Source organism: Neopsephotus bourkii, unplaced genomic scaffold (assembly GCF_033783945.1).
Source record: "Neopsephotus bourkii isolate Nb327-2 ecotype Australia unplaced genomic scaffold, CSIRO-AGI_Nbou_v1 NB_1765, whole genome shotgun sequence".
Lineage (NCBI taxonomy): Eukaryota > Metazoa > Chordata > Aves > Psittaciformes > Psittacidae > Neopsephotus > Neopsephotus bourkii.
Window position 1 is genome coordinate 7,705,376 of NW_026902239.1, and position 16,240 is coordinate 7,721,615.

The 16,240-nt window shown below is 38.2% G+C and overlaps 1 protein-coding gene across 7 annotated transcripts in view; it reads right to left on the reverse strand.

Annotated features, from left to right (window-relative positions):
* Positions 1-16,240, reverse strand: part of LAMA2 (laminin subunit alpha 2) — a 361,801-nt gene that overhangs the window by 113,526 nt on the left and 232,035 nt on the right. For 4 of the 7 annotated variants that reach the window (XM_061378277.1, XM_061378278.1, XM_061378276.1 and 1 more), the window contains exons 20-25: positions 14,875-14,981; positions 13,594-13,857; positions 10,580-10,760; positions 7,238-7,374; positions 4,479-4,715; positions 903-1,046 (exon numbers count right to left, since the gene is read on the reverse strand). In XM_061378277.1, coding sequence (XP_061234261.1) covers positions 903-1,046; positions 4,479-4,715; positions 7,238-7,374; positions 10,580-10,760; positions 13,594-13,857; positions 14,875-14,981 — 1,070 coding nt within the window. The remainder of the gene's footprint in view (positions 1-902; positions 1,047-4,478; positions 4,716-7,237; positions 7,375-10,579; positions 10,761-13,593; positions 13,858-14,874; positions 14,982-16,240) is intronic. The other 3 variants (XM_061378283.1, XM_061378279.1, XM_061378281.1) reach the window with 1 other exon arrangement.

Genomic DNA, 16,240 nt, shown 5'->3' on the forward strand with positions numbered 1-16,240 from the left:
ATTTCAGCCTAAAGTATCTTTATCCAACTGACGCTTGTGCATGACAAGTCAGGGGCTTTGGCTGGTTTGCATTAAAAGACATTCCCTCTATGCTTGACATGCTTTCTAGCAGTGATATGACTGACCATTTGAGGGGACTGAAACAGCCATTTTCCATCAGAAATAGCTCCTCCACAATGTAACTGAGGAGACGGCACAGCAGCAACGGTAAGCAGTAGTCTCAATACATGGTTTGTGCTTGTTTTACAGGTAAATGGAGAGATCCACTCTAGCTAATTTGTCACTCCAGCTTAGGTCTGAAGGCCCTCTTTTACAAAAAGACAGAGAGCTCTCTGTTTGCTCTGATGGATTATACTTTCCCAGTCTTTGTTTTAAATGAGATTCAATAAGCTTTCTTTTTTTTTAATAAGAAAAAAACAAAACAACAAACCAAAACTAAACCAATCAATTGAAAAACTCTAAACTACAAAATCTTAAACAAGAAAGCAATTAACAGTGAAAATTAACAGACTACTTGAGCCATGCGAAATCTATGCTGGACAGCAAGCACCTGTGACCCTTGCATAAACCTGGGTAAACTGTATTGTATATACCAGAGACTATATTACAATGCACTGGAAAGCATAATTTCCTCACATGACTAGCTTGCCCATTCCTGAGTTTTATACAGCTTTACTTTGACTTGATGTCACTTCACTGTTTTTCTTATCTACTTATTTACCTTTAATGTCTATACCCTGATTGTCTAATGGAACATACTGCTCTCCACTTCTCAAAGTATAAAGAGGAAAATGATAGCTTAAATGCTTGGCCATTTCCTAGCTACCTCTCAGTGCCTGACTAAAAGATGCCAGCAGGAAACAAAATTATCACATTACATGGCTCAGCAGTTTCCTACTCACCCACATGCGAATCAGCCCCCTTGCCTCACTGCACTGTGTAGTCAGGCCAAAGCAATAGCACTTGCTGCAGCCAAGTGGGTTTCTGGCAGAGAGACCAAATGTACCAGACTTGCACCTGTCACAGTGGACGCCTTCCACATTAACCTGGAAAAGAGAGAGCATTTAAAAACATATAAAATAAAAAAGAAGACAAGCTTTGTTTTGAGGTAGTAATAAGAAAATCATACAGTACTTATTGTAACAGGGTGCAGAAAAAAATAACAGTAAGTGTAAGGAAATATTCAACGAACTTTCTGGCTTCTTATCGTGTGTGTATGCAAACATATGCAGCCAATGTAATCAAGGCATTTCCATCTGAATTTACTCAGAGCTACTGCTCTGAGCAATGGAGCTGGCTTCAAACTGACAGTTGTAAGCACAGTAAAATCAAGTGGCACTTTGGGCATGACATACTCAATAGCTGATTGCTAAGATAAGAACAAATATGTCCTTCTGAAATTGCCGAGTTAATCAAGCCTTTTGTGTAATAGGAATTAGCTTTGACAGGTTAGAATGTTTGAGGTGCAGTACTAAATGTTCTTGCTGAGGAACATATTTTAATGGAAATATTGTAGAGAAAAGGTTTCCTCTTTTTGTGATTGTTTTCCACATCACTGAACAGTATTAACAAGGCTGAAATGTTTCAGTGTTGTAATGTCAATGCTTTTATTTTCATTTTTTAATTAGTCTAAATAAAAGGCTATACCAGATACATAAAAATGTAAAATACTGGAGGTAACTTTTGTTTTGTTTGTTTCAGAATGTCACTGAACAGTTCATCGAGCAACCTCATTCCACTGGAACAGAAAGGTAAGTGGGGTACTGTATCTACATCAAACAGAAGACTGGTGCATACGACGAAAACAGTGAGCAGGCTAGAGCACCTCTCCTATGAAGACAGTCTGAGAACTTAAGTTATCCAGCCTGGAGAAGAGAAGGCTCAGGGGACACTTTATAACAGTCTTCTAACACCTAAAGAGTGGGCTACAAGAAAGCTGAAAATGTTTGGTTTTTTTTTTTTTTTTTACAAGAGCATGTAGTGACAGAAGGGGCAGAATGGCTTTAAAATGAAAGAGAGTCGATTTAGATTGGATATGGGGAGGAAGTTCTGTACTGTAGGGGTGGTGGGCTGCTGGAGTGGCTGCCCCGCCTGGACAAGTTCCTGTGTGATGTACTCTAGGTTACCCTGCTCTTGCAGGGGGTTGGACTAGATGATCTTTTGAGGTCCCTTCCAACCCTTGGGATTCTGTGATTCTGTGATCCCTGGAAGTGTTTAAGGATACACTGGACGGAGCTTTGAGCGAGCTGGTAGTGTAGAAGGTGTCCCTGCCCATGGCAGAGGGGTTGGAAGTAGATGATATTTAAGGTCCCTTCCAAGACAAACTATTGTGTGGTTCTATGATTCTATTTGATATGATAGGGTCAGATACACAGTAATTTATGCATAGCCTTCTAAAACCATTTTCATACTGTGACTGAGGTATTTAAAAGAAATCACCAATATGAAAGCTCTGGCTGGCTTTTCCTCAACACATCCCCTCCCCCTTTTATTTTTTTCCTCTTGAGTGTAACGTGAAGAAGCCAATCTAAAGAACAAATTCAACTTTCTGAATGTTATACAGGAAATCAACAAATTCCCACAGATTTACCATTTTTTAACCATCATTTCTACATGTAGCCATGTAACTCTCTCAGCAAATGTGCCTACACTGTACTTAGCCTAGATTTTGCTGCTTTTTGTCAGGGCTGACAGAGGGGCTCCTGGGCCTTTGAAAGCTCATTTCTGCAGCTAAAACAGCAGGCTTAAATGGGAACAATTACCATTCTATAAAAATCTACCTTCCTCAGTATATAACTCCTTCAAAAAAGTTACACAAATGGTTAACAACCCTAAATTTAAATTCGACATCAGGTTTAAATTCTGTACAAAGAACAGAAATCTGCTGACTTAATTCAGCATTATTTGTTCATTTTCTGTCATAAATTGTGAATTTTACTTGCTTTGCATTTTGTTTCATGTAAATTTGTTTCTTATTGTTAATCATCAGCTAAATATATACTGTTAATTTGCACTCACAGAAACAGAGAAGTAGCTATATTAGTTTTAAAATTATAAACAAAGAAACATTTCTCCAGTTCTATTTAAGTATGCCATAAACCCCCATTCTTTCTACTTAATGCTTATAACAACTACAACAAAGACAGTGATCTACTAGACATAAGCCAGAAAAGGGGCACTGAGATGCTTAAAGGGGTTGGAGAACATTATGTACCAGAAGAAGCTAAAAGAATTGAGACACTTCTGTTTTTTCATTTCAGGAATGGCATAGGCCAAATAACACTGAGTTTTACTCAGTCTATCTGATTAACACACTTTAGTTTTCTTATGATCTCACCATCAAATGGATCAGTATATGTAAGATTGAATGATGTTTTCTGTTCACATACATCAGAAAAATAGGAGGGTGGTCAAGCAGTTTGCACAAGGGGGTTGTGAAATACCCATCCTTGAAAGTACTGCCTCAGCAATGTCTTTCGAACAATGCACCAGACCTCTACAGGTCTCTTTCAAACTAATTTGTTCTACAGTTCCTCCATTGAGTCTACCCTTTAAATACAAAATGAAGTGACTGGTGACTATTTAACAAAAGAATTACCTGGCAATTCAATCATTTCAATTCATCCTTCCACTTTACTAGCTTTTTGTCTCAATACAGTCCCTAAAGAAGAAGAATGAATCAAAATCAAAGAAGGAATCTCTAGAGGTCACTTTTAAAAACCTTCTCCTTGAAACAGGACTATTACCAATACTAGATCAGGATATCCATGACTCTTTTTAGCCAACTCTTGAAAACTTCCAAGATGGGAATTTCACAACCTTTCTGGATAATCTGTTCCACTGCTGCATAACCCTCCTAATGATTTTTTTTTTTTTTCCTAATATCCAATCCACAATTCCCAAGCTGCCATTTGAAGCTGTTGTCCCTTGTCACATCTTTTGCTACTATCAGCAGGGACTGATTCCAAGAACAAATCCAAATAAGAATGCTGTAGGTGATGATGCCAAAAGTCTTTGCTTTAGTGGTCCTGAATTGTATCTGGTCTACTCAAAAGAACATTTACTATTGCAGTGAATTCTACTCTTAAAATTATCATTATTGACTCCCTCTAAGTAATGTTGTACAAAGAACTAGCGCTGTGACATACTGTCATTACTGAGGTGTTTGCTTTAATTTGCCAAACATTTGAACAAGAATTGTATTGAATGGGGCTAAATTGGCAAGCAAGAACAGGAAGAAATACAAAGTGAGAAGAGAGCCTAAGTGGATGCTATCCTGGCAACTATTAGTGTGTGAAAAAGCAACTGATAAGTCTTTCTTTATGTTAGAGTGCTCCCACAGTAGCTAGCAAATGCGCTATGAAAAACAGCGAGATTTGTCTGCATGTATTGTTGGAACAGGCAAGTAAAAATGTCAGTGAATTTTGGAATAAACTTCTCAGCAGTTTAAGATCAACTTACAACCTTCACTGTCCTACCTTGCAGCTGCATTGGCCAGAATGATCAACGCATGAGCACTTCCCCAACTCTGTATCACAGCTGTGTGGATCAGTCCCTGCCGCGAAGCACTGACAAGCGACACACTGTGGATAATTCCAGAAACCCAACCTACACTCAGTGCATTTATCCCCAGAGAATTCAGGCCGGCAGAAGCAACATCCTGTATTTAAGTCACACTGAGAACTCAGGGCTCCGACAAGGCTGCAGTCACACGGCTAAAATGGGGAGAAACAAGGAGAAAATTGAAATTGTAATTCTGAAAAAAAAACAAACCAAAACCCCAAAACAACTCAGTCCAAAACACCAAAACCCAAACAATAAAACAACACCCTCCCCCAAAATCCAAACTCAAGAAAAAAGCAACTCACCTCTCTCAAGTATCTAAGTGAATTTCCACTGCCTGAAAATAACATATCTGAATTATATAGCTAGGCATTTATATTTACTCACCAAGGGCCAAGCAATCATGCTAAATATATTTACAACACTGCAGTTGTTGTTGGGTTTTTTTTAATGGCTATTACTTATCATTGATAAGTTAGGCACTGAAATCAAATAAATCTAAAAGGGTCAAGGACACTGAGATACTTCATGGTCAAAATAAACTTGAAAATTGTAGGTGTTCTCTGAAAAGTGCTTTCTATGTAAATCCTCTGCAGGGCATGTTCAGACCACTTTGTTAAAACTGGAATTGCTCAGGGGCAGTGGTCCCAGTGGCATCTAATTCAGTCCTTATTACTCATCCATCAGACTGGTAACTAGTCTTTGTATTCTTTGTACTGTATACAGTAACTTTCTTCTTACATACAGGACCCTTAGATTACAGCAATTTACATGATAAGGGGTAGAGATTTAGTCATGTGGTGTACTGGGAAGTAAACCCGCTCACAGAATGAGACTTGTGCAGGCAGGCAACGATAGAAATAGGTGATTTTCCAGGGAGACCAGATGATGAATATAGAAGTAAGCAGCAGGGAAAGCTGCAGGCTTCCAAAGAACAGAAGAGTCCCTCAGTGCTGTTACTGTGACTGTACTGCAGAGTTAGCACAGGACATTTGCTGTGATCACTGGCGTGACCAGAATCTTGTATGGAGAAGTTCAGCTTGCAGAAGCAAACTCAGTGCCAGTAGTGCAGGTTACCACAGTAACTGGTATGGATAGACTTGCTAAAATTAAGGACACAAAGCTCAAATAGAGGAGGAAAATGTGGATTCAGTTTCTAAGCAAAACTCTGTATTACATGAATGCTTACTACACCTTTCTTCTGATCTGAAAAGGCTATTTACAAGGAAGGCGATTATGTGCAGGAAACAGTCAAATTCAATCTTTACTGAGTGCCAGAGAAACTATTTAACTACTGGTTAAATGTCTGACTGCTAGACTATTACCTCAGCTAAGAAATAAAACCTGACAGAAAGAACCTTATTCTAAAAGATGCATTTGAACATAAAGCTTAGAAGGCAAATTGCTCGCTATTTACTGAAATAGCTTGGTGTGCAATATCAAAACCTAAATTAAAATGCGATGTTACGTTTGTTTTGTGAGCAAGCAGTTTTGTGCTCTCTGTCCCCCTGAGTTATGACATCCCTGGAAATCTTCTACAAAGCATGCAAGCAACAGATTCACATCTCACTTTGCAGAAATTAGTTGTAAGATACTAAAAGAGATGTGGGCTGGTAGATCATTATTAATTTAGATGGTACCACGGAACTGTCATACTAATGTGCTCACATAAAATACAATCAGAGAATATACTCCACAGCTCAAACAGAGGTCTTCAACCTCATTAGGCTGGTTTCAGAAGCCAAGAGTCTATATCACAGCAGCACAGCAAAGGTTTCACAAGGGGAGTTTTCAATACATACAAAAAAGAAATCATCCTTGATAATTGCTTTACAGCCTGAGCTACATGACAAACAGCCTTTTAAGAAAAAGCATTAATGGTGTATGACCATGTTCAGACAAGACACAGTTTTCTGGAGTAATTGCATCAGTACAATAAATCCCTCATCATCAATAAGAACAGCAGAGAGAAGGCAGCATTTGAACTTTTCGCTGTCACCAGTTTTCAACCTTAACCAAATACTGCTCCCCTTAACTCAAGGGTAGGACATTAAAAATAGCTTTCATGGACTCTGACATACTATCATTGTTTCCCTATTTCTTCTCCACTTTTCCCTTCAGAGTTTTTAACTGTGTGTCAAACATTGGAATACAGAGTATTTGAAGGCTATTGAGAAGGTCTACTTCACCTTTAAGAGCATAGGAATTGCATTTAACAGCTAAGGTGGCTGATTCTTCTCTCTTCCATATCTTTTGTACAAAAGTTGAAGCCCTTCTCAAGTAATCTTCAAGTACAAATTCCCAGCGGTATCACAATTAGGGCCAAAGTAAATTTGTTCTACAAAGGCACTGTCAATTACCTGTAACCACACATCTATATACATTGTACAGTACTGTGGTAATCTCCTCAATCACGATAAAGGCTCAAGCAGGCCACTGAGCCAGTGTGACAGCAGTATAAACAGGGTGTTTGGTGCTGCAGGCTGCATACCTGAGACAGAGGATTTGTAGTGCTCAGTTACAGATTGCTAACATCTACACCACAGTCTGACACCAAAAGTCTCAATGCAGACAAACCATGATTTACAACCCCAAAATTACATTCCAGCTATAAATTACTGGTTTTGTCCCATGGAAAAGAGGTAGCACACAGAGAGAAAACAGATTCACTCACCTTACAGCCACTGACAATGTTATGGCCCCAGTGATTTGGTGCACATTTGTCACACATCTCTCCAACAGTACTGGGAGGGCAGATACAGTGGCCACTGATGGGATCGCAGTTATTACCGAAACGTGAACAATCACAGGCTTCATGGGAGATAGAAAAATATTAAGCAGATGAAAAGTTACCCCTTTATGTAACAGCTGGAGGGCAGATGCTAATGGGGTTAGGATTATTCCAACAAAGCTTTTACCATACAGTGAACTCTAAGTATCTGTGGACACAGTGGGGCAGGAAAGGTAGGGTAAACCCAGAGAAACAAAAACCAGGAGCAATGCAACATAGGTTAACTGAGATTGAAGTAATTGCAATGAGAACAGAATAGGGAAAATAAAGGCACTGGCTGCAGAAGTGCAGACACCTCTGAGATGGTGTGCTCATGTGACATACCTGTGGGAGAATTGCTGTACAACTCGACTGGGCCCAAGCTGTCTTGTGCAAGAAGCCACCTGAGTGCTTCTGAGCCCTCTACACAGGAAGCCTGCAGTATATTTAACCTCTTCCACCATCATAAGCCAACCTCCTGAAATTTCTGCTCATGTAAACAGACTTTTCTTAAAAGGCTAAATTGGTGTTTTAGCTGCTTTTTCCCATTCTATTCCTGATTTCAGATTACATGTATTCTGCCTTGGGAAGACAACAACGTGCCTCCTCACAGGAGGCTCGGATTCTTTGTAGGCTTTATTCAATTAAAAATACTTTGGTTTTGGAAGTGGTCTTTGCTCTTAAAGCATTAATAAATGAAGAACTTATTGGTGGCAAATGCAGATTCAAGGTATGTAAACGATAAGTAGTTACGGGGCACAAGACGACACCTGATTGCTTGGAGGCGCAGAACTGGTGCATGGTTATTTTAATACACCCTGTCAACATTACCCCTGAGGTCAAAGCAAAAGCATCATAAGCAAACCATGACCGTCTAAGCGATAATCTGCTTCTTTGGGGGGGTTATAGAGCAGTGTAGCATAACATTCATTACTGAGGGTTGCATTTATGTTCACTTCCTTTACTGTATGAAATACTTCAGAGTAAAACTAGAAAATGTGATGTGCAAAGACAGAGCTCCTATCTATAGTTCAGATAAGAAGTGATCTTTATTTTTCCCCACCAATACTTTCAAAATAAAGTAACTGATGCAAAGAAGACAGTAAGTTTTGCATCCATCGTGCCAGGAATAAGATGTTTTGCATGCTACATAAAAATTGTTGACACACTGTGGTTTGAAGATGCTTTAGAAAATATTTCTCACTGGAAGACTGAGGCTTTTGGATGTGAATGCTCTTCTGTGGACTTCCAGTTCTTACACAAAATTGGTTGAAAAGGCATGGAGGGGAAGAAAGTGATACCACCAGTTATTTTTTGTGTTTTTACTTTTATCATTATTAAAAAAAAATAGAAAATATAGAACACATTTGTTGCAAGAATCTGAAATAGGAACCTCTTTTGTATCTTTGCTGCTAGAATGTCAGCACTAACTGGTGATGCTTTAGGGTGTGTTTTTTTTTTTAAGACGTCATGTTTTTTTACTGTACAAATATAAAAATCAAATTATTTACCTCTTGGATAAATGCTTGATAAAAGACGTCCAATATTTTATTTGATATTTAACTGTCACTATGGAATTTGGTTTCTGTACACTTCTTAGCATGATTTGATATACTTTTATTAAATTTCTGATTTTCTCTGTGATTCATAATTTAATTCTTTTTTTTTTTTTCTTTTTCTCATTTGAAGGCATGCATACCAAGCTGACTAAAATGAGTGGGTGAAAAACAGCATTTTGAAAACTGAATTCCTTTCCATTTTTTGTATTACCTTTGGAGCTTTTAAAAATCTGAATGCTCTAGATATCTTTAGCTGTTGCAGTTATTTAAAATATTTGATGGCCACATATTTTTCTATTTAAAATATTGTTTGGATTTTACACTACTTCCCCATTTCATCACTGTTGCTTAAACTCTCATTTCAAGTCTGTCAAGACAGCAGTTAAAATTTTAATGTGAAATCTTGTTACCTGCCCTCACATTTTCCTTCCCCAGCTGTATGAAATTAACATTTTGTTGTATTTCACAATAGTGATGTCCTTTTAAACTGTGAAATGTCAGAATAAGAAACTAATAATGAAGATAAATGGTTGTACTTTTTCTGTTGTATATTTGCTAAAGGCTTTAGGACTACAGTTATCATTTGCATTTTATTTCAGTTCTCTCATCAATGAGCCTATTAATCTTTCCCTTTTCCAAGGTGCAAAAGTGTTTGCACTTTTCGAGGTAGTAAACATTTTCTGAGCCCTTCCTTCCCATGGGAAAAAAACACCATATAGAGTAATGTTTTCAAATATGATCAAAACCCCAGCCTGGCTCAAAATTTATCAACACTACAGGTGAAATTGAATTTTGATGCACAGATGTGGGTCTTGAGTTCTCAGTGCTCCATCCATAAAGAAAGGGAGTAGAAAAATGCAGAGAGATAGGCTTGCTATCTATATATCCCCTGACCACACTTAAATGAGTGTATGAGACTTTAAAAATACAGTTCAATTAGCCAAGACAATTTGGTTCTTTTCAATGTGAGTACTACTTTAAGGGCAGGAAGCATTCATTTCACTGTTTGACCCAATGTCCAAAAGGACAAAATGTAAATGTAAAGAAGTGGCTGTATGTATTTATGCCTGATGCTAGAGTTTCAGCATCTGAAAAAGCGTACTTTTCATGTATTTACACAAGACACATAGCAGATAATTTTATCTGAAGATCTGGTTGTACACAAAAAGTATACAAGTAAGCAAGATCCTAAATATTACTGTATAGAAATTTAATAAAAGCAGATCAACCATGTAAGAACAGCAAAAAGGTTTGGGATAAAAGTAGAAGCATATGGATTTTTTTTTTTTTTTCCTCCTGTTCATATCCCTTCAAGCTGATATGGTTTTGCAAGCACCTTAGCCAGCATTCTATGACACTCTTACCATAACTAAGTTATAGGAACTTCGTAGAAATTTTTTTGGCAGAAGGTACTCAGAGAAAAGGTCATTTCTGTTCCTTCTAAATGTGGTAGATGAGTTGTAAACTGAGCTTAAAACAGCAGGAATTGCTTGGGTCTTTTGTTCTTGCCACTTACCATCCTTGCTAACTGAACTATTTACAAGACTGTCTATGAAAATACCTACCTGTCAGGAAAAACTGTTAGGCAATCCAAACCCTACCTATCTAGAATCTTAGTAATAAATAAACAAAAAGAAACACCCCCCCCCCAAATAAATCTGAAATTGGCTGTAAAGAATTTACATACGAGTACAGCCTCCTTCTTCAAAGTTGTAAAATCCATGAGCACAGTGGTCACACTTCTTTCCTGTCACTCCAGGCTGACAGTAACATTGTCCATCTCCATCACAGTCAAAGGACTTGGAACCAAAAGAGTTGCAGTTGCAGGGAACACATCCTCCTGAAGATTGTAAACCAAATGTTTCAGGCTGCCACAGAAAAAGGAAGAACAGTTACTACATGGAATGATTACTAGGAGAACACAGGAAAAGGTGAGAGAGTAACGAGATCAGTGTGGTTCTTTCCTCTTCATCACTGAAATACTGCTCTTATCTGACTGAATTGTAGCAATAAAACACTGGGGCAAGGACACTACATAACCTACATGGCTGAAAAATAATACAGATTTCACAACGTTAACTGATGTAACTGGCATCTCCCATGAGATTGTGTTTCCATAAGTACAGCTCCCACAAGAAATGGAATGTATGCCACTGCCATATACACATCCTGTGTCTCGGTTATAAGATTATGTCAGGCAGAGTTTGTTGCTAAGAGAGTGAATTCAAATTCTTAGTTATGAATGGAGATTGATTCAACCGGAAAGTTTTTGAACAACTAGATTTTATCTCCTCTGACATGGGGCAATGTCTGTATACAGTATTCTGTCAGTAGACCGCATTTCTTTTTAATGATATTTAAAAATAACTTTAGAAGAACATATATATAATGTATTTGTGTATAAGACAGGCAAATAATGGAAATTTTCTACTTTTAAGATAGAACCTCTGTCTTTGGGTTATGTCTAAGACTACAACAGAAATAAGCAATAAGCCTCTGTTCCTCTTCTCTTTTCATTCTTTGCTTTCTTTTTTGCACTGAATAAAGTTCCTATGGAACCACTAGAACCTCCTTAACTCCACTAATGGCATGCAAAAAGTATATTTGTAAAAAAGGGAAGACACCTGCTCATTTGTACAGAGTTCTGCACAAAGCTTTTAAACCAACAGACCGCACAGGTTTCACTGCACCAGCTAACAGAGGCTCCTAGGGGCAAATCATACTTGATATTCAAATTCTGAACTCAGTCTTGAGCTGAAGTGACTTAAAATTTGAGTATGTTTCTACCATTTTTTCAGGTCTGATTTTCAGAGAATACTGAAATCCAATTACATAACTATCAGACTTCATTAGGTAAGCAAAATGTTAAAAGTGAGATATTAAAAAAGATCACTGCTGATGAATATAAATGAAACAAAGTGGAAAGTATCTGCTTTTACAATGTGCTACTGTGTGACCCAGGCACGTGGTATTAGATTTTTTTTACTCAGCATACAGCAGTAGTGATTTTTCAAGTCAGTGAAGCTTTACTGATGTAAATTTTACATGGATTTGTTCCACAGTGGAATACTTAACCAAGAGGTGAATTCCCAGAGACTTCAGCAGTTTTCCATGTGAAAGTCCTGAAATCTGATCTCTGAGGTTAGTACTGAAGTTCCACATTCTCATAAACAATCTGCATATAGGTATCAGAATACAGGACTACACCTATGGTCAGAATTTGCCCTGAAGAATCATATGAACCCGAGTGATGTTTGATTATACATATAATAAAGAAGTACATTAATTTTCCAAATTCTATATTGAAAAGTTTTGCCAATTACAAACTTCTTCAAAACTGGTATATGAGAGAGAACAAAATACTCAACCTCGTATAATTAAACTCCAAGGTTCAATTAAATATACTGACCATCTCTAAAGGTTTCTTTTCCACAGGAAGAAGCACACAGAAATGTGAATATGTAAAAACCTCAGGAAGACATTCAAAGGCAGTGAAGTAGCCAATGCACAGCATGCATCTCAGTTCTCAATAGAAAGTTTGATAAGATCTAATAAATTCTGTTTATAACAGTGAAAGCAAGAAAAAGTCTGATAGTAGCACTCCACACAGCATGAAAGAAGAAAGGATCCCTAGCATGCTGGGTTGTACTCTGTGATGAGCTCTGCACAGTCAAAGACATTTTGATCAGCCATGCAAACCCCCAAGTTAAGCCCTCAGCAAAGCTTGTTTACACACAGAAATTCTAAGAATCACATTTAGAACAACAGATAAGATCCTGGATGACAATGAGGAAATAAGATGAATTTTCTGAATATGTTACTATATTGTGTCCCTGTATTGGTGTATATCAAGTGTTTGTGTGGGCAACACAGTTACATAATATATGTTAGATGGGTAAAAGCTCATGTGCTCAAAGGGAATCCATATGAGCAAATATGGCATGGGTCCCAGAGTCTGGGTGAGGAGAAGAAATTAAGAGGGATTTTTTAAATAGGGTGGGGTAACTGTGGAGGTTTCCAGTTGCAGGGGAAAAATTCAAAATTCCTAAAGCACTGCTCTGTTAGAATCAATTGCATCATAATGACTTCATTTTAGAAAGTAAGTTTGCTTGTTGGTATTCAATAAATAATGAACGCTTCTGTCATGTTGGGCATTACATTCAAATAATGGGCACTTCACCCAGTTAAAAATGGCTCGGATAACTGGCCATATTCACTAATAAGGACTTTTAACATCAGTTATGTATGACATTTTAAGATTAGATCTTAACAGTTTGCCTCTAGGGCTGATCCTTCTCACAAACTCCTTAAGCTTTTTGTTCTTGAATTATTAGAAGATGAAGTGTCCTAGTTTCAGTTAAGGCACAACTGGAAGTCTTATCCTGCCGAAGGCAATGAAGATCCAACTGATTCTACTGATGTATATATAGATCACCCATACATTTTGGGCACACTGCTGTTGATGGTGCTTCCTTTGGACTAATTCTAGTACTTGACTTCTGGCCTACAGGGTCATTTGCACTATGAGAAGCCCTATGAGTGGGGAATTAGAACCTGCCTATCTTCTGAGCCTATTTCTTGATAATTTTGTATATTGTAGCAGGCCTATTTAAGATAAATATATTTTAAAAGCCTGTGAGAGCTCCAAACACAAGCAAGTACAAAACTTCAGCCCATGCAATGCACACAGTTTCTTATTACCAGAGTAGCAGCCCGGTAAGCACCCCGTGGGCACCCACTGGCACTGCTGATGCCCCATCTCCGAGGGGGGACTCTGATCTGCTGACTGCTTTGTGCATTTCCTTTCAATTTAGGCACCTGTCTGCTGATTTCACAGTGTCTGCCCGTGAATCCTGATTTGCAGATACATCTTCCTGATATATCACATTGTAGTGACACAGATCCTAAAGCACTGCAGCCACAGGGTATACAAAACAGCTTTTCTGGGGCCCAGAAGTAGCTGGGCTTTAAGAGTGAAAAGGAAACACTGTTAGAAAGTAAATATAATGAAACACCACCACATAAAATAGTATAGGAATAAAGACAGTAGTAAATACAGTAGTAAACAAAGATTAATTCCAATCAACTGCCAATATTGTAATAACCAGCTATTCGCTGTGTACATTATGCAATTTGCACAAATTGCATTAATGCCAGCTACTTTACTTTGAACAGACACCTTAAATACTTTCTAAAATAGAGTGCAAGCAAACAACTTCAAGAATTACAGTCTTAAAGGGTGAAAATGATCCTTGTGATTTCTGCAGAATTATTAATGTGTTTTAAATTATACACACAAGGAGGTGTTCTGAGAACACAGGCCTAACCCGCGAGTCCTTAGGCTGAACTAGAGAAGCATGCAACCAGCTGTAACACATTCCTTAGCAGCCTGAAGACAGCTCTGCCAAAGTTTTTGAAACACTGTTTTTTGCAGTGATTCGTGAGACAGCAAAACAATGTCAAGGCAAAAGACTTTCACCAAGAAAAAGAATACACTATTTGGACAATACAAGAAGAAATCCTAGGGAAGAAAAAAAAACAAACCCAAAACCACGAAAGCAGAACATTCACAGCAGAAGTAAACTAGCAACCTGCTTTTTTAAAAATCAAATGCTATCAGACAGTCTGCAACTTTCTTCATAGAGTGATTATTCCCCAGAGCTGCAGTATTTTTAACCAATTTATTTATATCAAACATTCAGAATATAAATCGTATATACCATATATAAAAACATACTGATATGCATAGTGAGGCTTAAAATACATTCACTGCATGCAAATGCAACGTTTTGCATTTTGTTCTAGAAAAGTTTTAGAAAACATTTAAAACCCAACCATTTTACTTTTCTGTATGTAAGAACAACCCATATATGCTCTTTAAGTGAAAAACAACCATAACGAAAATCTTACCAAACCCAAATGATATTTAGTTATGAGAAGGAGGATGAAAGCTGAAATGAAACACCACTTCTTGTCACTCACCTTGCAGACATCACACCGGCGCCCAATCACATTGGCTTTACACTTGCACTGGCCTGTCCAAGAGTCACAGATCTCTGAGAAGGAGCCATTGATGTGACAGTGACAGGCTGTAGAGGAAGAACAAGGAGCTGGTGATGTCTTTCCTGAAGCTAAATTTAATAGCCAAATTTTTACAGTGCAGCCTTTGCCACCTTGAGACCTTCCGGAAGGCAGGCCTGAGCAAAGCAGGGAGGTGTCACTCTGATACAGTAGCAACACACTTTAACCCACCCATATTAATTTGAAACTTTACTGCTGTTTCTTGCAGTGAGAAATTTTGCCTCAAGTTCATAAACAACTTTGTTTATATTATGCTCTCAGATCAAAACAGGATGTTTAGGGCACATTACTGAGTACCTGCCCTGAAACTTGTAATGAGCACGTTGGCAATGAGTGAAAAAAGATAAAGGGTACAAACACTACACAGGGTGGATATGGAATGTGGCTATGGCAGGTGGGAGTGTTACTGCACTACACACTGGTCTTGCTACCCTGGGGTCCAGTACGTGACAGTGTCACAGGCAGGAAATATTGGCAGGCTGAGGACCCATAATATGGTTACCTCCAGGGACCTCACTAGAAGGTACAGTAACCTCTTCAACCCCCCCCAAGAGCTCCTCCTCACAGGCAGCAGCACTGAATACAGCTGAAAAGTGATCAACCATTATGTGCTACTGTGGACCTCTGTCTCAGCAGCAGCACTGCAGTACCCAGAGAAAACATACCCAGACTAACAATGCTCTCTCTTAAGGTTTTAAAATGGCTATGAAAAGGAACTGCTGTTTCTTGAGGAAAATAACAATGCTTTTGGTTTCTAAATTCTTGTATTTTAGGGGAAAATAAATTTTGGGGAAGGTTTTTATCACCCTTTATGGTCTTCAACCATGATTCTTTTGGCATACAGAGATTAGAAAAAAAAATCCCTTCTGCACTCAGTACAGAAGAGGGATGTGATTGGTGTCACAGGGACTATAACCACGCAGACACCAATTCCATCAGCATTAGCTGGTTTCTGCACATCCCCTTTTTCTTCCCCAGAGGGGAATGAATCCACACCTGTTTATCAATCTAGTCTGTAAGCCGGGCTTCCAATCCACATTTTGCTTTCCTGCAGTATCCTGACTGCATGTGCTGGGTTTTTTTCTCAACCTAACAGCTTCATTTTAAGAAACACTTAAGAGTCCCAACAGTGAACACATGGTGGTCACATACTTGCATGTCACAAGGTGCCATTTGAGACAAAGCAGTTATAGATTTTCTATATATAGACTATTACAACAGGAGCTTCCTCAGTACTTTATTGTACTTGCTAATTTACAATTTTTAA